Source organism: Augochlora pura, chromosome 1, assembly GCF_028453695.1.
Source record: "Augochlora pura isolate Apur16 chromosome 1, APUR_v2.2.1, whole genome shotgun sequence".
In the NCBI taxonomy this organism is placed as follows: Eukaryota; Metazoa; Arthropoda; class Insecta; order Hymenoptera; family Halictidae; genus Augochlora; species Augochlora pura.
In genome coordinates, this window is record NC_135772.1 from 11,069,562 (window position 1) to 11,094,716 (window position 25,155).

The 25,155-nt window shown below is 38.2% G+C and overlaps 1 protein-coding gene across 3 annotated transcripts in view; it reads left to right on the plus strand.

The window, feature by feature from the left end:
• Positions 1-25,155, plus strand: part of Fas1 (fasciclin 1 Fas1 domain-containing) — a 350,940-nt gene that overhangs the window by 265,150 nt on the left and 60,635 nt on the right. For all 3 annotated transcript variants that reach the window (XM_078183768.1, XM_078185481.1, XM_078184620.1), the window contains exons 4-7: positions 13,516-13,643; positions 14,611-14,707; positions 23,712-23,877; positions 24,416-24,579. In XM_078183768.1, coding sequence (XP_078039894.1) covers positions 13,516-13,643; positions 14,611-14,707; positions 23,712-23,877; positions 24,416-24,579 — 555 coding nt within the window. The remainder of the gene's footprint in view (positions 1-13,515; positions 13,644-14,610; positions 14,708-23,711; positions 23,878-24,415; positions 24,580-25,155) is intronic.

A 25,155-nucleotide genomic window follows, 5' to 3' on the forward strand; every position in this document is an offset into this window, starting at 1 on the left:
ATGTCATGAATATCGATTTAAATATTTGAATTCCTCGCGACTTTAAATACATTCTCTTTAACTCGTCTTGTGATCGTATTATATTGTACTAACAGTTAAAGTTGCTAGCTCAATTCATTCGTGGATATCAAATATTCATAGGCCGAAGATTGCTGAGTTTGAAATCAAAGATAATTTTCAACAGAATTCCTCTAGAAATGAATCCTCGCCTAATTTCGCAATAGCGAAACGTAGTAAAATCGAGCGTAAATTAATACCGTGTCGATTAGTATGATAATTAACTCTCGGTCCGTAGTTAACCTGGAAATCGTGTTCTAGATATTTTGTTAAATTTAGCAAAAAGGAACGAAAGTTAAAAAAAAACATGTAATACCTAATTTAAAAAATCTTTCATTTTTTTTCTTTCTTTTACTTCTTTCTCATCATCCATTTTAATCTAATTATTGAGGCGCATCTACATGACACATAAAACTAGATAACGATTTTATACCGAAAAATGAGAAACTCGATCGCAGTTAAAGAATTAACCAAGACCGAGTCAAATTCATACGAAAAGTGATTCAATCTCTATTTTGAGGAGTTATTATTTCAGAATTGCAGTAAAACAGCATTTGAAATAGTAGCTAACAATAGAACATTTGTACTTATTTGACCAATGTACAGTGCAAAGTATAAATATTTTGTGAGAATTAATATAACTAATGGAGATAGTTAATATTAAAATGAAGGAAAGGCGCGTATGTTCTAACATGTACTTTTTAATGTCTTTTTTCCAGCAAAGTATATTATATTTTCAAAAGTACAGATAACATCTGAAATGAAATATTTACTATTTGAGATAAAATTTTAGCCAGCTTGCAATTAATTCGGTTCATCGGTAAAGTATCGGCTTCGAAAAACATGTATATGAACAAATCGATCGAGATGCGCCCGTGCGCCTAATAGAAATAAACCAATAATCTGATTATCGGTATAACCGATTTATATACCAGATCGAATTAGAGTAAATTCAGAGGAGATCAATTGAAAATAAATGAAAATATCGGCGCGATCGTACAGTGATAGAAACGTATAAAACAGGAATTGCACCGAAAATTGCTCAAGCGAATATGACTCGTATACATTCGCATAAGCAAACTGGTTCGATTTAAATTTATGTTCAATTTGTATTCATTAGATCATTTGAATAGAACAATCGGCATAAAGGCGGTAGGCAAAGGAGACGTCGAAGATACACGACGTTTGCTTTTAAAAAGGTATTTCCTTTCAGAATCGAATTCGACATTCAACTGGATGCGACATAACCGAATATGGGCCGTGCGTGGGTGTGCATTCGCGTGTGCACGCGTACGTCTGCGTGTGCGCGGGTTAGCTTGAAATACGTACATGAGAATAATGCGAGCATATCCGCTTTGAATTCGATAGATATGTAAAATATATGCCCGTATTCACGCAAACTAGATACGGGACGACGAAATGTTTCATTGTTAAATCAATAGGATATTATTGCGAAATACTGCACGAGAGAATCTGAAGCTTCTTCGCTGTTCTACCGTCAACATCAAACGAATCAGATATTTTCTTTGGATAATTCGTTCGAACATTTTGATATTTCCAAGCACACTGAAATCAAAATACAGGTCGAATAATTAAATGCCGGTGGATTTCGATGGGAGACTATAGTACAGGTGCGTTTAATGAAAACCAATAGAGTGGACGCTGAGAGTATTCGTCTGCTGGTCAATTTCAACTGAAACTTCAAAAAATACACTTGTGCCGTTTCAAAAATATTTGCAACATCAAAACAATATCCAACGAAATTGAGCCGTCTTCTATATTATATTCTTTTCTACATTTTTTAAATTACATATACTTCTGCATACAATGAATAGAATATATAAATATATATTGTATATAATTCACTCTAAAAGAAGCCATTCATCTTCGATCGTTTGGATTTGATTGGCCGATACCGATTATCCGACGCGTTATTTATCTTAACTGCTGTAAATGCTTCACCTGCCCAATCCTCGCAATGTTCACGCAGGACAGTCTCTTCTTGAACGGTATTATGACTTCCGTTGTACCGTGTGGGAACCCAACAAGAACAGTATCACCAGAATCAACCAACCACGAATTAACATTACGATAATCACTTGTCTCGCAGTAAATCCGACGTTTCGGTGCCGTTTCTTCGTGGCACAATTTCCTTTTACGAGACACTCTGGCAACCCATAGAGAAACTCGTCCCGGGAGTCCTAGGAAATGCGACGGGACAAAAAGGGAAAAGCGACGGCGGCGAAGTTGGTTCCGCAGTAACTCGATTTGGGACGAAATAAAGCCGAGATTTTGCTGGGCGTAAATGCCGCCAGGCGAATTCGTCCCGAACCAGAAGATGAAATACGGTCGCCGTCGTAGGCTTGTTAAAATATGCAAGGACCGAAGGGAACGAAGAAACGGCATCCCCGACGAAGGCCGGTCGAAGGGACCACGATTAAGGGTGACTATCGCGAGGGGACACAAACGCATAGGGAAAGAAGACGGGCGTGATAGTGCGGCAGATAAAATAAAAATCGCGGTGGTACTTGAGGGGCAAACTGCTCCCTTACTACCAACCCGCAGTTCGATTCCATAAATCTCACCCTGACTTAAAGCGAAGAGATTTCCGTTAGGGGAGGCTTGCCATTAGAAGGACAGTTTCTGTTCTATTACAACCCCTGGTAAATACCTTTATAATGCAATAACTTTTTTCAAATTGGACCAAGTGAGTAGAATCTTTTTTAAATGTTGAAGGGATTCATTTCCTCTACAGTTACGAAAATATGTTTTCTTAATTTTGCTGCTTATGATTTTGCATAATCATACTGTTATTCGTTATACATATGTATACCTTCGTATTGGCAGTTCTTGGTACTGTATGTTTCCAGGATTGCAACGGTATACTAACTTTCTACGATGACCATTTGGCATGTACGCGTAAATATCATTACTATATATCAGAAACATTATATCTACAGTAAGTAAAATTCATTCTCTTTCTTAAATAACGGAATAAGATCATTTTCGAATGAACATAAAATATCTAATTACAAGATTTTAAGATCCTTAATTAAATGCAGCACGCGTCTCGATTGCCGAGTTGCTCTAAAATTCTCAGCACATTATTTCCTCGAAGAAGAAAAAGCATCACAATTCCGATAGATGAAACGAATCTAATCATGTTATGATAATTTGCATGCACGATTTCTCGCAATTTTTTAAATTCGCCATTCAGCTACATGGCAGGTCATGAATTTAATAACGTCGCGTTTTTGTCAAGCAAATTTAGCGACCTCCGTGTTGTTTCGCGGTCGATTCAATGAATCTCGGAGTGACTTAAAGCGGATAACTTCCTCTCCGCGTTGCTGCCACTGGCGGTTGGAACAATAGCGGGAGTCCGGACACGCGCTTTAACTTTGGTACCGTTTTACTTTTCCCTCTTAACGAAATGTTTTATCATCACGATTGAAAGTTCTTTGAAGTTGCCGAAGATTTAAAGTTCCGCGGCGTGTTTTGATTCACTTAAAGTACTTCCAGCCAATTACAACGGTCCGTTATACAGGCTGCGGAGCCCTGCGCCGGCTGATTAGACCGACGGTTGACTTCATCAGTCTTTGTACTCTTTTGCAATTCGTTTCCCGGGGATGTCTCCCGCAGCATCTCGACATGGGATCATCGTCCCCTTTTGTTCCTCGTTAGATTTCCTTGAAATGGAATAAAGAGAAAAAGTCGTCGCGCATACAACCAGGATTCTTGTTGTTTCTATTTGAAACATCAGATGGTTCGGAATTCAACTTTCACACTGTTCGCGTTTCGAGTAATGTTTCCAGATACTTTTTTCCATTGCGTTCCTATTTCTCGATCTGACACAGCACAATTATCCATAAACAGAAATTTTGTGTACTTGTGTGAAAAAAGAGTAGCTGCCATATAAAGGAGTAGATAGATAGATGAAAAGTGTTTAAGAATTTAATTGTCCATCCATTTCATGTCAACTTATTAAAATCTCTAGTGGATTAAGTTATTTCTGTTTAGCTTCCGTTTGTTGTAGTTGATATAAACAATTTTCATGTTGTACAATATAAAGGGTTATAGTTATCCTACACCGTGCACGCGAGACGCTACCATCACTGTAGATCCTGAAGCGTGTATCCGTGAGATTATACGGCTATTTCCAATTGTTAATACCCCGATTTTGACACTTTTTCGCCGCATCGGGTGGCTGAGTTTTCTGTTTGTATAACAAATTACATATTAATACTAATGTTAACACTTTACCGACCGGTAGCCTATAAAACGGCCTTTTCCCCCGACCAGTAGCCTGTGAATCGTTTCTCATGGCAACCAATAATTTTCTATCTGTCATTCAGGTATTATTATATAAGTTTTGAAATATTAAATACCTTTCGCAATTGATAAAATAAATTAATTAAAGTAAATGATATAGATAAAGTAAATAACGATAACGTTTGGTAACGTTTGGTAACGTTTGAAGATATTCATTACTACACCCACCCGCGGGCCCCCTGTTTTCATGATTTAACAACTGACAATACCTTTTCGCAAGTGCTCGCGGCTCGATAACATCGAAAATTTGATTCGTTATGAAGACGGACCTAGGTCAGCGGATCTAGTTTTAATCCCGCACATGGAAGAGGGTAGGAAACGAGAGGAAGTGAATTGGCGCCATGGTGTCTGGACGCCACACCCTATCGACCCCAGGAATCGTTTACAGACCCGGTATACGAGACGAAGAAAAGCGCCAGAGTTCGTTTACACTGATGCAATATTGTGTTACAAAATACGTCGGGAAGTTCCGAAGAATTAAATAAATTTTATTGGAACCACTCGCCAGAGTAACAAATACTATAGAACTCGGTCCTCAAATGTCAGAATTACAAATACATTCGACATGTAACCATCTTAATCTAAAACAATCAATAAAATGAAATCTGACGCTGTAATTAAGTAGTCGTTCCATTATCCGAACATTCGTGCAGCTCTGTTTAGCCTGGATAATTAAACAGTTTCTAGTCCATGGTCTAGGATAATTTAATTGAGCCTCCTATTATACAAATGGCCCAAGTCCATAATAATGAAAAATGAGTTCATTGTAAAAATAGTTAGATTTGTGTATATCTATGTTAATTTCATACAATTTAATATTTCAATTCGATTTAATATGTTGCTTTAATTTTATGAAATTAATAGAGCTCTTTTATTAATTTTTCTCTTTCGTAGTAAACACGTTTCGCAATGCGAAATATTCGTCTAGATAGAAAAATATTCTGCAATTTGGAATTGGAAGCAGTATATAGCGCTGCGTTTTATTTTTCGGACTGTAGCAAATGACAAAAAGCTGTTCACTCGCTGGATGTAGCAGTGTAAAAGCGATGTTGCAGCAAGCGAACGGAATTGAACCGACAGTTTATGTTCGCAATTCGCGCATCCATGTCTTATCGCGAGTTTTGCGACCGATTGGCAAGGAGTAACGCGAGTTGGACGCGTTTTTACGCCTGTGCACTGTGTATCACTTACCGTCCCGGCGTCCATTCCGGAGTAATAGCTCCCGGAACTGGGGGAGAATCGAATGAATTGTTTGTCATGACCCGAAAGGAGTTCCTTCGCCTCCAAAGAGGCAACCGTAATCTTGTTGATTTCATTCCATGTATATTTCAACGGTTGCTAACAAGGGAACGTAGCAAAGTGATACACGCCGATTTCGATGGAACTTGGAGAAAAGTTAGTTCTTCGAAAAATATTGGACACATATTTCTTTTTTTATCAGCCCTAGTTTTTATTTAGTTCGCTGAAAATTGTAGCCATGTATGTAGCCAAATGGCTGCAGTAATATATGGATAAAATAGAATTTTGATTTCTGTATCGTAAAAACTGTTACTATTTAAATTTTTTAGTATTTTCTTCGGTGAGACCTGATTTTGAGCAAAACTGAATCGGTTTCGTAATTTGATTACGAAATCTTGTTAGGGAACGTCATAGTTGGCCTCCGGGAGGGTTTTTGATGAAATTTCGACCAATAGCCTGATTTGCATTTTTATACGTCACTTTATCAAAGTAGAAATTGAATGGAAATTGGTCCCTCGTTCTCAAGGGTTTTCTGGCCGAAAGTCATATGTGAGCTTTATTAAAGTTATTCCAGTATAGCTTAGGGTCTATCAAGAAATTGTAAACGTGCTATTAATACACGGACATCAACATTTTCAGGCAATATTCCAAAGGCGCTTGCTACTCAGCTCTTAGTGAATAATTTCAAAAATTGTTTATAGTGAAATTTTATGAACGAAAAATATTGGCTTCTCCATTTTTTAAATTACTTTAAAAGTGTAACGAATAAATCTGAATTGTTGCATAGGTTCTTATTATATTTTCATTTAATCATTCGAGTTATAAATAAAATATTTGGTTCTACGTTCTCCGAGATAAATAATTAAGCACCCTTCGTCGAAAGTTTATAGCCGCGAGACGCAGACGCGAGGGGTTGGTGTAAAATTCCAACCCATTAACTTAGCATTCGTTAATTTACGCGACCTCGGGGATACTGCGAAGACACAATTAATTACGAATAGCCATAACGTACCATTCGCGCTGTTTTTATTAATGGCCATGCTCGAGAGTGCAAACGTGACTTTAGCCCCAAGATGGCGACTCTGATGGGGTAATCTTCGAATTAACGACCGCTTGGAGGAATGTTCTTGGTCTTAGTCTCTCCGCGACGAAAAATGTCGAGCAAGGAAATAGAAACATAGACACGTTTATAATGGAATTAATTAAAAAAGATAACCGACTGATAAAAGCATGGAGGACATATTCAAATTTTTTAACGCTTTCGAACAATTGTGATTGAAAATATCGAAATTCCTATTATGAAACATGTAATAGCACTTTTGAAGCAGAGGAAAGCATTTTCTCAACTGGAAAAGTATGTTTTCAATAGAAATGATAAAAGTATACAATATTTGATGTGTTACTTATCAGTCGACATCGTATTCAATACTATCTATGTGCTTGCATTGGCAATATCATTCAGTCATTTCATAGTTCTTTCATCTTCAAGTATTGTTCTTTTAAAGTTCAACGTGGCCGATAACAAGTTCGAATGTGAAACTAAATACAAGCTGCGCATTATTACAATTATGAAGACCGCACATTATTTGAAAATAATTTGTTGCATTTAGAGGTGGACATGTTATTTCGCAGAAATAAGAGAAAGAATATTGTCGCGCATTCACGTTTCATGTATCTACTGCAACTTTTTAATAAGTTATTTATGAATTCATTAAAAAGTTTGTCATGGACACTTTGTTTTTTGTTTATAGAACGGGTGAACAAAGATTGTACGGAAATCTGTAAAATACCCGGTATAGTGGAAGATAACTTTAAATTGCTCAATTATAATCCACGAGAAAAGTTATAATTCCAAATCATTTGTTACCCAATAATGCTCAATATCAACGTTAATAAAATAAAACTGTCCCCAACAGGGATAATAGTTATTGTGCCATTTTAATATTTATTTTATTTCTCCAATTCACTCGAATTCCAATTGGCTATATGTATGTGTAATTCATCGGGTTTCTAGTTATCGCCCGTTAAAATGATCGCACTAGGTAGCATGAAGAAATTGATACGTTAATTTAATTAAACACGAATATCATTTTCAAAGCGATTCATAAATTACTCTTCTGCATATAGCGTGACAAATTTACTAGAACTTGGTTGTATTTTGTATGATTATATTCAAATAGTATAATGGAAAAATCTAATTCCATTAGAAATGCTATCTCGAAGCAGTAAAAGTACCGCATGCATAAAAAAATTAATTAATATTTAATTGGATATTGCTGTTTGTAAAAATTTATTTAACCTAAATAGCTGGTCTTTAATCTTTATATCTGGAAATGTAGAAATTTTCGTTTCTCCTGTGTTACATAAATAAGTGAGCTACTTGTTCGAAGCTTTGAACAATGACTTATATACAAGCGCAAATATTTGTAAACTGTTTAAAATTGGTATGCGATTTCACCGTCAATTTCTCCTTCGAAATCCTTCCCTGGCTCGTGGTAAATTAGTCTCCTCATTTATTTTCACTTTGCACTTTGCCGTCAGGGACTTGATCCAGTAATCCAAAATAGTCTGGTGAAAGAGTAAACAGTCGGAGAACGTAGGCCCTTTAATTTCACAGAAAGTTTCGAACAAAACCATTTCGAAACCGCGGCAAGAGAAATAGCTTCGTCTCTCTGAATGATCTATGTCTGTTTAAGTTCACCCTTACCAACCGTCATGTTACTGGGGAATGAGATTTCCACCCACTTAACGGTTTTCTGTAAAATTCATTCAAGTAGGATTCCTGCGGTCGTATACACAGGGTGTCCCATCTAACTTGAATATTTCGAACATTTCTCTTTTCATTTATAATAGAACAAAATATTACAAAGAATACAGAGAACATCGCGTTAAGTAAGATATATTTCTCAAGGACGCATATGATTTTTGTCGTGTAATAGCCACGACAAAAACGAATCCATCGTCCAATAATATATTATATACATAGCAATAGAATATGTAATATAATGTATTATACATATGCCTAGTCCTTCCAATATTCAAAAATTCCACTCCATGGGCCCCAAATATGAACTCTGTGCGCGTGGTTACGCTTCTACTAGTCTCTGTGTTTGCAGCTGTCGTTACGTTTGTAATTCCATCTGCACTTGCAGCTATAGTCTCAGTCAAATTCACACGCGAGGATATAGCTTTACAACAATGCAAGATCACACTCCTATTCTCATCGTGTGCTTCAGTATACTGATACTCATCTCTCTACATTGTACCTCTCTCACCTCTCTACTAATCTGTTACTACTTTAGTTCTGTTGCACGTCTTGTCGAATTATTAAAATATGCGTTTGTTTATTCCACACACGTTTTTTGTCATATAGTCCACTCTACCTCCTGCCTATCAATACCTATAATAACTCGAGTTTCCAATAATGTACAATATAATATATTATGGCTGCGATGATATACTATACAGCACAATATATTATAAATACAATAATTGGAGATGATGGTGATTAAAAAATTTCTAAAGATAACTTCTTTGTAAAAAAAAACGATAACTCTGATGTTCTCTAAGGTACATAACTAATTTGTTGACTTCTGTATGCAGTTTTAAAGTTATTCTATTACTTAAGATGACAAAGAGATAACGGTTCTTTGAAAATCAGAAAATCAGAAAATAATACCAAAAGTGGTAAGCCTTAATTTATTTTACCGTGGCCGAAAGTTTTAAATATATTTCAATTCAACATCTTGGGATGAAATCAAATATTTTTGACATTTCACGATTTCTCAATCGTCCATTTGTCTATAACATCGTACGCTTACGTCTATGCAAGAAAATTCAAACTATCAATTTCGGAAACAGCCCGTACACTGTCAAACAGGAGAATCTCGGTAAGAAACGAAAACAATGAGATTAAACAGTCCTAATGCTCTCGAGCGAGCTGCCACCGCACCGTGAAGAATCGTCCATGACAAACAATCGAATTTCAAAGTTGCTGAGCTCGCTTGTCCCGGAGAATATATATCAAATCGTATAAGAAATTAAGGATTCGTTCCGGTGCTTCGGTCCTCTGTTCGCCAATGACTCGTGTCCGGCAAGAGAGATAAATGGCCGTCAAAGGAGCACGGGGGAAAGTTTGCTTCGCCTGTTCCTCGCGAGACCGAAGCGAAACGATTCATTTCTAGGCAGCCACTCTGGCATACAAACGCGGGGGCCCCCGTTGCTTTTTTCCCCATCATTTCCTCGCAGAAGACTCCCCGGATAAATGGAACACGGGCTTTTCCTCCACCGTTCTTCCTCCTAGTTTCTTTGTTATCGCGCAATCTCTCTGTTTTCTCCTTGTTGTCTCCTTCTCTTTCTCTTTCTCTATCTCTTTCCGAAGCAACCGCCGCAACCCTTCTCTTCTCCATCGAACGCAGACTCCGGGTTCTCAGCATGCTGCGGAAGGGAAAGAATATTTCGGCGAGGGAAGCTTTATAAACTGGAATCGACAACTTATCGTTTTGCATCCGCATTCCCATTTTACCAAGCGCGCGCCGAGCTACCTGTGCTCGCGAACACGCGTTTTGCGACGACAGAACAAATATACCGTCGGGTGTTAAATATTAACCCTTCTCGCCGCGGATACTTCGACACCGGACCCCGGGGATTTGTTTCCACCCGGAACCATGATCTTACGGGATCTCTCTGATATTCCGCGCACGCATTTTATTATCTAGACCAGACGTCGACAACCTATCGCCTGCAAGTTATAATCGAAATTTTTCATTTTGTCTATCTTCGAATTTTAAAAACATATTGCAAGTTTCTCAATGAAGCATATCTTATTATTTACTGAATGACAGTTGAAAACTGTTTGAAAACTAAATAGTAACAGTTTCGTTGATTTTGAGCCACAGTCAGAAGAGGTTGTCAACGTCTAGTCTTTACATCTTTTTGCCAAGGATCTACGATACTCTTTGTTATGGTAACTCCTAAATTTTAATCGAAGAGCCGTTTTGAACGAGCATTTGGCACGGTATTTGCCAATCTTTACCAAGCTGGCTCTAAACAAGTTCCAATCTGCCCAGCCTTGAACCAAAGCTTAAAGCAAGGGATTAGTTGTAACCCAAAAGATTTCAGGTTGAACGGCCGGATTTCTATTGGCCAAGGAAACATCGGCGAAGCGAATTGGTCGCGAAGAGTTTAAGTGAAAGCGAAGGAACACGCGGTTCGATCTAGCATCCTCCGGACATCCCCATCGGACGCGTCCGTCAAGCCGGAGGGCGAGCGAACAAAACGGTGTTATCGAGTAGAAGAAGAATACTCGGCGAGATAAAAGAATCACGGCGAGATCGCGAAGAAAAGCGGATAAATAGCGGAGTAGGACGTTGCAGTCGCGAACTCTTGGATAGTAAATGGCCGTGCACCTTTTCCAATGAGGCTGGGAACTGATGGCAGCGGTGGTGGAAGGGTGCATCCCGCTCCAATGGTATCCGACTCGACACCCATGAAATAGTTGCGTTCCCCGCTGCAGAATAAATACCCGGGGCGGGTTCCTTCGGTGTCCCTTTTTCCTCTCGTTCTCGCTTTATCTTCCTCCTCCATCGTTCCGTGTCCCCGTTTCCTTCGGCTGTGCCCGCGATGTCGTTTGTCTTACTATATCTTTGCTGCGCCCCGACCCACCGTGGGCGCCCGCGCGCCACCCCAAACACCCGCTCCCGCTCCCGCTTTCCGTCGAACACCACCGCCGACGTTGTATCGGCCGCCGGCTCGCGGCTTCACGAGATTAACTGTATACTTTCACGTTTACAAGCGAGCCGGATCTCTGCTGGCAATTTACTCTCGAGCTCGTTCAGCTTGTCGATCCGAAAGGGCGACCGGGAAACCCCCTTTGTGTACCGTTTCTCCGCCGTTCGCGTCTCTTTCTCGTTCCGCTTTCCTTCCTCCCCTCTTTTTCTTTTACTTTCTTTTTACGCGGTTAAATAATTAGGGGATGTCACGTTCTACCCGCAACCGTTTCCTTCCGGAATAATTGTTGTTGCTGGCCAGGGAGAATTGTTCCGCGGGAAATGTTTATTCCTACGCCCGCGCCAACGGCGCGCGTTCACCGAATTCTCTTTTCCACGTGCACGGAATTTTGTTTCTTTCTTTGGATGTTGTTAATCGTGCGAATTGCTCTTCCTCGTTATTATTCGTTTTATACCGCGAGGCTTCATTGGCATCCCTTCTACTACGTACACTGCTCTAGCATTCACCGGTAGTTATTCAAATGAATAAACAAATCGGAACCGCGGGCTAGGAATCGAATTCGTATCGCAGATTGGTCTAAATTGGAATAGAGGAGGTCGGGATAGAGAACGACCTTGAGAAAAGGGTTATTTACAGTGAGAAAAGGGTTATTTATGAGCTAATTTGGTGTTATATTTTCCTTTACGGAAATACTGCTTACGGATTTATCAACTAATTATTAATGAAACGAAAACTAATTGGAGAACCGTTACGGTTGGCCGTTCGGGCTCGATAGCGAGTTTAACGCGCCATTGGTCGCTAGAAGCACTCTCTTTTACTTATTAATAACTCGTTAACGAAGTCGCGGAAAGTATTTTCTTTAGATTGTCTTAGAATTCACTCCTTATGGAAGAAGGTATAATGTACAGTGCTAGTCGAATAGGTAACTATATTGAAAATGTAAATATCCTCAAAAAGGTATGTAAAATCTTCATGAAATTCGTGGCTAGGAATTTGCGTGAAACTTTAAAAACCACTCATTATATCGTTAAAATTGTTATATCGTTTAACATTATAAATTTAAAAACATTACATTATAGCGAAGTACAGAAAACGTTCACGAATTTTTTGCTGGGGTCTATGTAACCCATCGTTAGTGTCAGTTTTAATGAACGTTATAGAAGGTCTAACACAACCCCCAATTAGATCCCGAGGCTCATGCTCACCTCCAGTCCGATGACTAGTCCGTAACTGGTAAATGTTTAATATGATATTTTCTAAACAACATCCTCGAACGAATGAATAACAGCCGAACGCTGAAAATAATTATTCTCTTCAAATGAAACTTGATAACAAAATTGCACTGGTACAGTTTCGATGAAACAAAAATTATTGATTTTTATAGAGACTTTATGTTCTTGGATCTCTGTGCAAATTAAAATTCAACATTAACGTCCCAAAATGATCCAGTAGTACACTTTTTCTACGCAGTTCAGAGCGTTGTACGATACTCCGACTTTTTGCTCGTTCAAATTTTCATCGCAGTTTTCCATTTGAACTATCATCTGGCACATAGATTTTCAGCCAAGCTTTAGAACAGTCCCACGGGTTATTCGGATTACTGCGAGCCTGGCAGCATCCTCGCGAATTTATCGTGCCGTGCTAATTTCGAGGTTTTTGACCAGCGAACGCATTCGTCTGTCCATTTATAAATAAACTAACGCGGGACAACTATCGTTTTAATTAAAACTAACGTTGCAGGAGCTTGATGAAGACACGAGCGCGTTAAAATAATGTAATGTACTGGATGGGCCGTGTAACTTGTACATTCATGCCATTTGCATTATTCATGGATCGTTTCAGGCTTTGTATCGTGGTTCCAGTTACGCTTTATTCATCTATCCATACATGTATTTAGTTAAATTGCTGCTGGTAAATAGACAGAAGATGAATCAATAGAAAAAGTTCGAGGGTCACTAATGAACGCTGGAGAATAAATGTACAGGAGTTACTTTGAAATAGCACATTCAATAAAATGTTCAACTACCAAACAAATACGTTTAAGATATATTTCAAATATAATATAATTGCAAGATCCTCTATAAATATGATAAAAATGTATTTAAGACATGTATAGGAGAAATCGTTAGCTTGACAAATGTGTTCTCGATTTTGTTACAGGTTCTACACGTCATAAACGAAGTACTGGAACCGGTACACTCGAACTCTGCGAAAATGATTTCCGGTCCGAACGCCTACGAATTTCTGAACCAAAGTGAGGAGCTCGATCTGGGTGTTCATCGAGTACGGTAAGTAATCAATGTTTAATTCATTATCTACTTTTCTCCGAATTTGATTGTTATACAAGGCGAGACATTTCAAACGCGGATCACTTTTGTAATTGCTGTTGACAATAGAAAAGAATCTGTCGGATAAAACTCGCTTGGTTTCGAAGTTGAAAAATAATTTCATCGTGTCCCTACGACAGTACATAGGATACAAGTTTAAAATTGGATTTTCGTAGAATTATCGTGCCTGTGATGTAATATTACAGGATAATGTTAGCAGCTACTTGTTATTATTAAAAATACTTTCCTTCGCGTGTAACTCCTAAGTAAAATATACTCACCGAGTTTGGTCACGTTCACCGGAAGATGAAGGTAGAACCAACTTCCGTAGTTGTTCTCAACTAACTTCGATGCTCACTTTGTCAAGTCTTTATCGATATTTAAAGGCGCGCCGCGGCAGAGGCTGCCATCGGAGTAAGTAAACCTTGAGTGAATTAGCTTCGTCCGTCCGAAACTTCTTTAAGCTTTGCTGCATTTCATTTACTACTACGGGAGAACACCATTCTCGCTTGCTCCAAGCGACATAAACCATAGGGATTTAGGAACTTCTTTAATATATACCCGCAGCTATTTTTTAATACACCAGTTCCATTGATGCGTGAATTTTGAACGCCAAAAATTCTCGCGATTTACTTATTTCAAAATATCGTATCTTAGTATCTTGGAAGGTATTACCCCGTGGACCTTCGTGTATCTATATGTATTAGGAAACATGTATGGTCTATGGTATTAGGTCTATTGGTGGAGCATTGTCAACTCGGAAAAAATTTGTAACATTGACCTACGACTTCCTCTATCACGAGTCTTCGTTTTCTATTAATAGTTTCAATAATATTGCCGAACGGTCGTCTAGTTTCACGTGACAGTGTATAATCGATGAAAATTACGTCGACGTTCAATTAAATTAACGTATATAATTTTTTCGCAGCATCTTCCGACAGCGGGTCCTCAAGGAGAAGAAGCAGGAGGATTTCAAGGCGGACGGACGTTACACCTTTCTCATCCCCGTTGACGAGGGTTTCAAAGTAAGCTGCTTAGCAACCTCCCCATATCGATCATCCTGAAAGTACTTTAATATCGTCTGTTGCGAAGCCTTGAAAAGATTCAGGCAATGGTAGCTCGTCTTGCTCATCACTCCAAGGCGAGAAATTCTGATCGATCGCGACCGTGGTGGCGCCAAGATCGATTAACTTAGCCGTGCCACTGATTCACGCGATACAATATCTTTCTTTCGCTCGTGCACATCGAGGAACAGTTACGCGAATATCAATTTCCTACAGGGCAGCGTCTTGGTAGGTGCGCATCCCTGATGATTTACACGAAGGGAACAAAATTATGTATGCAGTTTCTTGAAAAATGTATCACACGGAAAATTTACACGGATTGTACAATATTATACGTACAGTATCCTGGAAGATAACGTTTAACGATAACAATTTACAGGAAGTGTACAAAATGATACGTACAAACTACTATTTTTGTAAATTGCCAGCAGAATTTTATACCATTTGATCGTGCATACATGGGAAACGCGTCCACGTGTTAAAACTCCTTTGGCATGAAAATCAAACCTTTTAAGCGAAGACGTACTAGATGGCAACTGCCAGCTAGTGGCATAAAAGGAAATGCATAAACGTTCGATAAACAAAATCAGCGGACTCGTCCCCGTGAATATTTCCAAGAATCATGAACTACCGAACAAGGCCGTCAAGATTAGTCCAAGTTTGTGGCACCACGACGTCGCCATTAAGTCGCAATATACCTGGCAAGTTAATAATAGTTGGCGAGGTTCGCCCCAGGTGCGATAGAATCGAGCAATTTGCTGGTATCGGTTATTCGTGATTTCGCGATTAAAGTCGCGTGCGTTCGTTCAGTTTCCATGGTCGTGTAATCAAAGTTTGGGTGTGAAATCAGCATTTTCGCTGGGAAAGTTTTCGACGCTACTATGGCGACAAGACCGCGAGCGCGATGACGGGTATCGCGGAGGAAAAAGGGGGCCAAATAAAATGGCGGCGGTGGTAGCGTCGCGGAAGAGAGTTACCAATTTTGGAAAGTTCCTTGGAACGAGGCCATCGTTCCTATACAGAGACTCCCCATGCACCTCGATTCCTTGTGCCGCGCAAGTCCATGGTGACCTGATCCTTTTAACCCGTGTATCCGAACCTCTGAACTCATAGAAATCAAGTTGCTCCACGAGTCGCTTAGTTTGTTTCTGATGCCATATAAGAATTGTGTATTGGAAGTAGCGATAATCTGATAGAATCTTGACTGAAGCGGGCACTGATACAAACGATTCTAAATACTTCCAGCACTGTATTTTTAAAATCATTACATATTTTTAATGTCTTGTATTCGATCTTATCATTTTTGTTCCAAGTGCATAAATATCTAAAATAACAACTGAAGCCAAGCATCTTTCATAAAACTATTTCTGAAGTGCAGCAATAAAAACGAAAGAGCGAAGGATGTTTTCAATGACTTGAATTGAAATATAAAATGAAGCTTCTAAAAGTATTAAGTAGCGCGTGCAAAAATAAGAATGGAAACTGAAGATGAACACACGATTATATAAATAATTAGCCCACGCATTGTGTACTATTATAAAAGAAAAGTGAGCAGAAAACAAAGATCTTTCGCACGACGACTTCTGTGGGACGTATGTATTATAAAAGGAGAAGAATGAAAACTGAAGACGAATACACGGATTCTTTTAGCTCGAAAGAATTACTCGTAGGTTGCTCAAACAGCTTCCTCGGCAGGATTTCATAGTGCACGTTCGAGATATCGGATACGCATTGGTACTGCGATCGTGCTCTGTGTCTGTGTGAGTTTCGCGTGGGTCTGGTATAAAGGAGCAGGCCAGAATCGAGTTTCGGGCCTGAAAGGACTCGTTTCGTTCACAGCGAGAGCGATCGAACCGTATCGAAAAGCACTCGGCGCAGCTCGTCGTCGAGGCTTTTCCAACCGAACGACATCGATGCCTCAATGCTGGGACGTAAGGAACCGGAGCTTTCTTCGTTCGAATGTGAGCTCGTCAATGGCGGCCATTACCACGACCGGTCGTGGAGAAAGAAGGCTCGAATTAATAACGGAGAGTGGGAACCGCGTTTGCCGAATGGCTTTTGTGTTTCCCGAAAACGAAGCTCCCCTTCCCAGCGCGAGTCCCCAGGAAGAAAAATCCATGGGAAAAACATTCGAGCAGAATGAGCTTCATCTTCTTCTTCTTCTTCTTCTTCTTCTTCTTCTTCTTCTGTGTGGAAATGTGGAACAAATAAGAATTGTTGTCGAGCACTTTAGACAATTTGGTCATCAGCGTCGTAATGTCCTTGAATTTTCTCAGAGATTGAGTAAAAATTTCGAATTATTTGGGGTTTAGAAATGTAATTTCATAGCTCAAAAGCTCTGGTTTCGTTTAAATGAAAATGTTGTATAATGATTCATCCGTTAGTTTGTTTTAAAATGATGTTCGAAAGCTTCTACCCGCTTTTAATTTTCTCTCAAGTTTTATTATAATTTTATTTCGATTTAATACAATATTAAATTTGAGAAAATTAAGTTTTAAGTTTTAGTTTGAACTTAACTTCTGTAAAAGCTGTCTTCAATATAACAAAGTTATCGATGAATTAAAAATGGGAGACCGTAGTTAACAAAATCTCACGTATCGAAAATACATATATGCACCAATTTTTTTATACGTATTTCATTGCAGCTGCCTGTTTTTATGTTTCCTTTATTCTGAATAAAAGGCCAGCAATACAATATTTTGTACAATACTTCAAAAAATATATTGCATTCACAATTGGGTAGGACATTTTCATTCTATAAACACGGAAACGACCAAATGCACGAAAATACATGTTTCATTCGTTTTTCGATACTCTACATGTAACCAGAGTTTCAAATAAAATGATGTCATGTTCGAATTTTATTTCGAGATAGAGAAGGTTTAATAAACATATCCATTTTTAATCAGCCTTTTTTTTGTAAAATGATCTTCTCAGTTTGATAACGAATGAAAATTTTCAAGAATTTTAAAAAACAAAATTACTAAACCAATCAACCAAATTAAGTTATATTTATCAAGGCATAGAAAATGTGATAAGAAATCGTGCTCAATTTAATTAGGAACCTTTAAAAAATTCTGTAGCATAGTTTTAACAAAATTGTTTGATATCGTTAGAATTAAGAGAGTACACAATTCATAAATACTGGCAATCCAAAGTGGAAAATGGAACCACTGAACCCGAAAGCTTGCTAGCGGAAATGATTCGATAAACCCCTGATCGATTTATCGACATAATGAATTGGAAATACCATTAACATAGAGGGTGTCTATAAAGGTTGGGTCCAAACTTATACTATATATTACTGAGGTCAATTAAATGAAGAAGGTTCGTACAAACTTATATGCGACAATATTTTATTAAAAAAGGTATAAGCTTTTGAAGATATTTATGACTTATTATAGCAGTTGTAAGAACTGCTCGTCGAATTAGTGATTGTCAAACTCTCATTCCATTTGTGTTAGAAATAATGGTAAATGCATTTTGAGTGCATTCCCAAAATTGATCTTTTTCCATCATAATTTTGAAAAGCAACCCTTCCATAAATTTCGAACGTTTATATCTTTCAATAATGCATTTTTCAGATACACGCTTATACGAAAATTTTTCATCTATTTGACCCGAGTAATAGATTGTAGAAAACATATATAAGTTTGGTCCCAAACTTTCTCGACAACCTGCATAATATTGTAAGTGGTCAGTAAATATTTGTGCATTTCTCGCGAAATATTGCAACAATGAATTCAACGTTGATGAAGCTTCGACGAGAATCAAGATTCACCTTAATTGTGAAAATTCATAGCAGAACGACAGAACCCATTTTTTAAATCTCCTTGGAAAAACGTGACGCTGCAGAAAGGTAGGTAATTTAATTATCAAGATTACGGTTCTCAGAAACGTGTACCATCGTTAGATTGCGGATACTTGTGCAAATTCGCAATCTCGTGGACTGACTTATGGGAACCGGAGTTGAATAAAAATATAGAAACCGAATGAGCGGTTTTGCGATGCAAACTACACAGTTTGTGACCGGCACGTTGTCCTAAACCTTTAATAGTAATCTCGTTGCGAGTTAACCAGTCCGGTTACCTTTTTGTTCTAGTTTCTCGCGTGTTCTACTGGTTTCCGGCATCCCCTAAACTTTCGTTTCCACCACTCGTCTCTCCTCGAGCCCACGTGTTTCTTTCATTGAACTAATTCCAAATGCAGGTTGCTCGGCGCACGTGCCTGCCAACCTCACGAAATTATTCACGATATCATGTAAGATGTAATCACGTAACGCAGCTACCGACGAAACGATTTCGTTCTCCCTGTTTTTCTCGTCTTTCCTTCCCACCGCGTTGTGCCCCGCAAGGAAATTGTCTGCACAATCAACCGAACAAATAAACCTCTTTGTTCCCTTATCTTCGCAGTGCCCCACTCCTCCTCCCAATTCCTCCACATTTGCTCGGAACACGGCAGAGGAATAAAGCCCTTGGTCCAATAGTTAATTATCTGAAAATAGAAGCGACCGTCTGTAAATATAATTGAATACTTAGCAAATTCAAGTGAATAGTATCAAAATGCCTTATTAATATAATAAGCCACGATTACGATATACGAATGCTACAAACACATATTTATCAAGATTCGGAAAGATCTTTTCTTTCGATACTCGAAAGAAGTTCCAAATCTCGTTGTACTCGAGATAATATACTTCTTGATCAATTTCATATTTTCTAATTATTTATTTTCACCTACCAGATGTGAAAAATGTATAAAAACGGCAACGCTGTCAACGTAATTGCTTTGCTTATTATTTCTCTGCTACCGGATGAGGAAAATGTATAAAAAAATAACGCTGTTTACGCAATTGATTAAATTAATGAAGTTTAATAACACACTATTTTGCACTCCACTTTGCATACCACTTTGACATCTTAACATCATGTTTTATTGAAACCAAGTATTGCACTGAACAAATTTGTGTACAAACAGTGCTTATGATTTTGAGCGATAGCCAATTTGAAACATTTTGGTCTTCGTCTTTACCGTATTCTAGGTGCGAAAGTGAAAATCTTTTTAAATCTGTTTCAATTAGTCATAAACCTCTGTCCCATCTGGACAGTTCTAATCATGCAATTAATATTCCGCACTTGCAGGTCCCGAGACATTGTCCGTGCCTTGCCTGACTAATAGGCGACCGTTCTACTTGTCTGATCATTGATTCTACTCAATTGAACACGAACAATCCATTCAAACCAACTGGTTCCGAGTCATTTATTCCAATTCTACTTGTTCGATTAGCGGTAATTTAATTGCATATGTTACAATAAGTTTCTTCAATTTTAGTCACCATTGCTCCAACATTTTCCTGCAAGATATTATTATTAATTATACATATATGCGGCGTAAAAAATATTTTGTTAATGATAATGCCTAATGAATGGAACTTGTGATACATAAGAAATGTGTTTGTAGACGAATGTTATTTAAATCTTGCTACAATAACTACATAAAGGTAGAAGGTTCGTTCAACTATCACTATCTTTTTTGTCATATTGGTCAAATGTACATACATATCCACGTACAAGATCATTTTTTCTTTTTGATAAAAATTCAAATAAATTATCGTTATCATTGGATGCATTAATAATCTACTTTGAAAACTAGTTATTAATAATAGACATCAAAATTTTTCCTAAACGTTCACGGCAATATGAAAAGTCAAAATTCTATTGAAAAAGAATGTTCTCATTCCTCAAACCATATTTATCAACGGTCCCAAGATTTTGTTTAACTTTCAACTTGCTCAAACTCCCTTACAAGAAGAAGCTATCGACAGTGTTGATTCGAAGTTTTCTAACTCAGAATTTCAAATCCAATTTACCTTATTATGCCCACAATCTCTATGAAACGCACTTCCGCGCGATGTCAACCCATGCATTTTGAAAATTCCACAAACCCTGACAAACAACAGTCAACATGCTTTATCTTTGTCACGCGAGAAGGTTGTACGGTCGCCGGCGTTAATATGAATCGCGTGTAACAGCGTCGTCGTCTCCGTGTCTTATCACGAATCGGAAATCAATCGCTCACACCGGGCTCATCCTTTACGGCGGAACGACCTTTACCCGAACGCTGGTAACAAGAAGCATGTAATCGTCGGACCGGTGGGCCAGTGAACACAGAGTGGATGCTTATTTCATGCCCTTAGCCAGCTCGTTGCTTCCGTTACCCTGGGCTACGGTGGATCCGGCTACACCCTTACGAGACGCGTCTTTGACGGTGCTGTTCGCCTCTACGATTTTATGCGATTACACCGTATTAGGGGGGCCGTTTACATGAACCCCGTGTGTACCGGAGTCAACCAAAATGCCGGCGAAACAATTGGCAGCCGCCGGTGAAACGGAGATACAAAGGCTAATGGAGGAACAGCAGCCATGTTTCGACAGATAATTGCCTGCAATTTCGGGCGGAACATATTTTATCGGTTCGCTAATTAAACTTGCCGTCAAAAGCTAAGAAACATTACAAGCAAGTTGCAAAAATGCATCACAAAATGTACCCTTCTTGTAATTGTACACTTGTGAGGGCTTACACCTGCTTAACTAACCTAAACTTTTCTATAACTTTTTGTTTTACTTATTTATGAAATCTCTTTCGTAATTCTCAATCTTAACATTAAATCTACTTGCTTCTCCGTTTTGAAATTCTTGATATCGTAAAGACATATTCGTAAGAAAAGATCGGATTTTCCTAATCCAAGTATAAATTATAATAAAAATGACGAAAAGTATACAAAAATACAGTCTTTCTATCGTTAAAGTGCGTCAGTTATTTTTAAGGCTCGATGATAAACTCAATGCTAACGCGAAAACCAAACGAAAGATGCTATCGATTTCTAGTAATTGCATAAGATAAATGCGAGCGACGTTGGAAGTATATAAATTAACCCTTTTAGTGCCGGACGACGATATATCGTCGTTTGGTACACTTGCCAGAAGTGCCAACGACGATATATCGTCGTGCGTGTAATAACGTCTTATTCTTCGCATTGCGAGACAACTTTATCTGTTAATAAATTTATAAATGATCTAATTTGATTGTAAATGATCTAATTTGATTGTAAATAATCAAATTTCGTTGACAAAGAATTTGTAAACCGATTTGGGTCTGACATTTTACACATTCTATACCGGAGTGTGCTGGGACCCTGTTTACGCTGGAGTGATAAGATGGACAGATGGACTAAAAATTAAATGTTACATATTTGCAATAGCTAGATAACCAAATAGCAATATTTGTGCTAGTAAAATTTTGTTTCAGCAATGTTGTAGTACCTATACCAATTGCTTGTCTTGCAGCAGATAAAATCCGTTTATCGCCCGCACTATGCAATCGATCTCTTCTTTTATTTTTGTTATGTAATATTGTTTATCTTGTTACATAATAGCAAAATATATTTAGATGTTACATAAATGCAAAATATATACTTCATAACAATTGGTCTATATAGAATTATGATGAAAAGATGGCTTCTTGTATGCGCAAATACGTTTTGAAAGAGAGAACTCAACGTTTACTTTTTCTTATGGAGACTTTTACCTTTGTTATTTATATAATTTTAAACGAGTAAAGAAAAACTAGTGTCATTGTTTTGTTCTCTGTTTCATCCTTAGTATACTGCTTTTTGAATCATGTAAATATTGTTTCCCGTTTGGTTTTTATGATTATTTTCCCAAACCCTAGTAAAACTGTGAAATTCGGCCGGTTATTCTCGCATAGGCACCTCTTTTTCGTCCGGCACTAAAAGGGTTAATGTTGACTAGTGAAGACAAAAAAAATAGACAACCTGTGTGTCATACCGTTCTTGTTGGCAATGCGATGACAGAAAATAATGGAAAGGTTGACCGTTTCACGGAATCATAGAATTTTATATAACATCGTGTAATGTAGTTTTTCAGTGCGCTCTCGTGTTTGAAGATGGTACCTCGTGGAGACATAGCAGTTGAAATTGAAAATAAAATAAACAAGAATCATGTGTGAGAATAGCATGAGTTTTCTTTGATTCTATTTTTGTGAAGTCGATTAATATTGAGTTTAGAGAATGAAAAGAACTTTTGTGGCAGGCGTTAAGAGACAGGAATCTCTCAATCTGATGCAAAGGGAGTGATATATTGCAAAAGAGTTTAGTGTGAATCGTTGTATTATCGAAGAAATAACGTTTGAAATTCTTATACGGCTTCTTATCTTTCTCTGTTTATTGACTGGAAAGTTTCACTGTAAAATTCCCAGAATTTCGCAGACTAGAAATCTGTTCAAGTAGAAAATCGGAGATTCGTAGAGCGAAGGGCTGGAAATCCGGAAGGATCCGTCCAGTTAGAACCCATACAATGACTAAGAATTCGGAACGGGAACCCATACAATTGTTGGAGTTCGCTAAGAGTTAGTGCATTGAGTAATCAATAAACGGGCTGCGACTATACTATCTTTACTTTGTTATATATTCTATTAAATAACAGCTATAGCAACAAACAATACAGTCATATTAATATCTTGTTTCTATGCTGTGTCTGTAACATTACCTTCAGATTTTTCGAAAGACTTGAACAGAACACACTTTCTTCGGTATGTAACAAAGAGATGGGAGACAAATCGTTGTGGGAGACAAAGAAAGACGAATTACTATCTACGTTTTTTCTGTAACCGCATTAATCTTTACACCGCTAGTTATGTCAGGTTATGGGATAAATAAGTCCGGATAGTGGTGATAGGGTTGATATTAAATTACTGTGATCTGTGTAATTCGTATTTGCTGACTTATTTCACCATACAACTGAATAAAACGGCGCAAATCCTGCAATGTTTTTGAAAAAGTTCATGGGTGTGGGCCTGAAGATGAATGTAACTAATCGAAGGAAACCTATTATTTTGTTGTCCGATTTGTTTCCCTTGAATTATTTCTTGTTTCGTTCTGTTACAGCCAACCCCGAGACCAGAAAAGGTGGATCGCGTAGTGATCGATGGCCATGTAATACCTAACCACGTTCTCTTCACATCACCGACACTTGACAATGTACCCTACAGGACCCTCGCGTTCACTGACAACGTAAAGGTTACCGTTAGTTTCCATCATGAAAACGATAAAGGTAAGAGTTACTGTAACGCAACATTTGTAGCGATCATTCGAAAATCAATCATATCGGTGTTCACGTCCTTTCTGACATGGTATATTTCTCATTTTCGCAAACAATACTGTGAATGCAGAGACGGTGGAAAAAAACGACTTTGACTAATTGAAAAAGAGTTGTTACGCATAATAACAACGTATATAACAAACACGAGACTTTGTATATCATTAAGACGCCATATTTTCCGTTTATTATTTTCTCAGCAACGTTGACATAAAAACGCGCGATGCCGTTATTTTGGCGTATCCCGCGATCGTCGATCGCCTTATTAATGGCCGTTCATTGCTACTTATCATTGATCGCAACGAGCAAGCGGTACAGATCGCGTGCACGATTTAAACAATGGTCCACTAAATCGAACATTAAATCAACGAACGATTATTTAACGAAGATTTAATCGGAACCGTTTCATTTCGTAATCGATTCCACGTCCACCATTCTTCGCGCGACGGGCATAATATATCGACCGATGGGTAATTGGAAACGTTATTTTCAGTTTATGTCAAATCCAATACTGTGATGGGCGACGAGAATCATTCGCAGACCGGAGCCGTGCTCGCCGAAATAGTTAAAGCGAACATCCCGGTGAAGAACGGTGTCGCCCACTTAATCCAACGTCCGCTTATGATCGTCGACACTACCGTGAAGGACTTCCTCGAGGTCAGTGCTTCCATTATTTTCCTTCTTCCAGATATCGGTGACTAATCCCATCGGAAACTGAATGGCTGTGACAACAGTGCGAGCAAAAGCACCGCGAATGTCACGCTGTTCACTCCACTTTATCATTCACAGCCACCCGACGACGATCGCTTCTAACATGATCTAGTGCAACAACTAGACGCGAACTTGGTTTTTAGTTGGATAGAATTTGGTAATCGGAATCGAGCTCGAAAGACTTTCGTTATAGGCATTATCTGATGATCTGTTAACGGAACGATGTGTTTGCGGAATCGTTCTTTGACAAACATAAAAGTCGTATAATATTGTACGATTTTTTTTATTATAAATAACCATATAGTAATGTAATTATAATCTTTAGAGGAAGAAGTGATACCATTTCACCAATTGGGAAAGTATGCCGACAAATATAGTAGAATGTATAGTTGGATGTTCGCCAATGCGCACGCACACCTGATTGAGATACAACAAACACAAAACTTCAAGCTCAGTTTTCTCAAACAAGGAGCTTTCGACGAATCATATTCTATATCTTGGAGTGATTTGCGTACATATTTA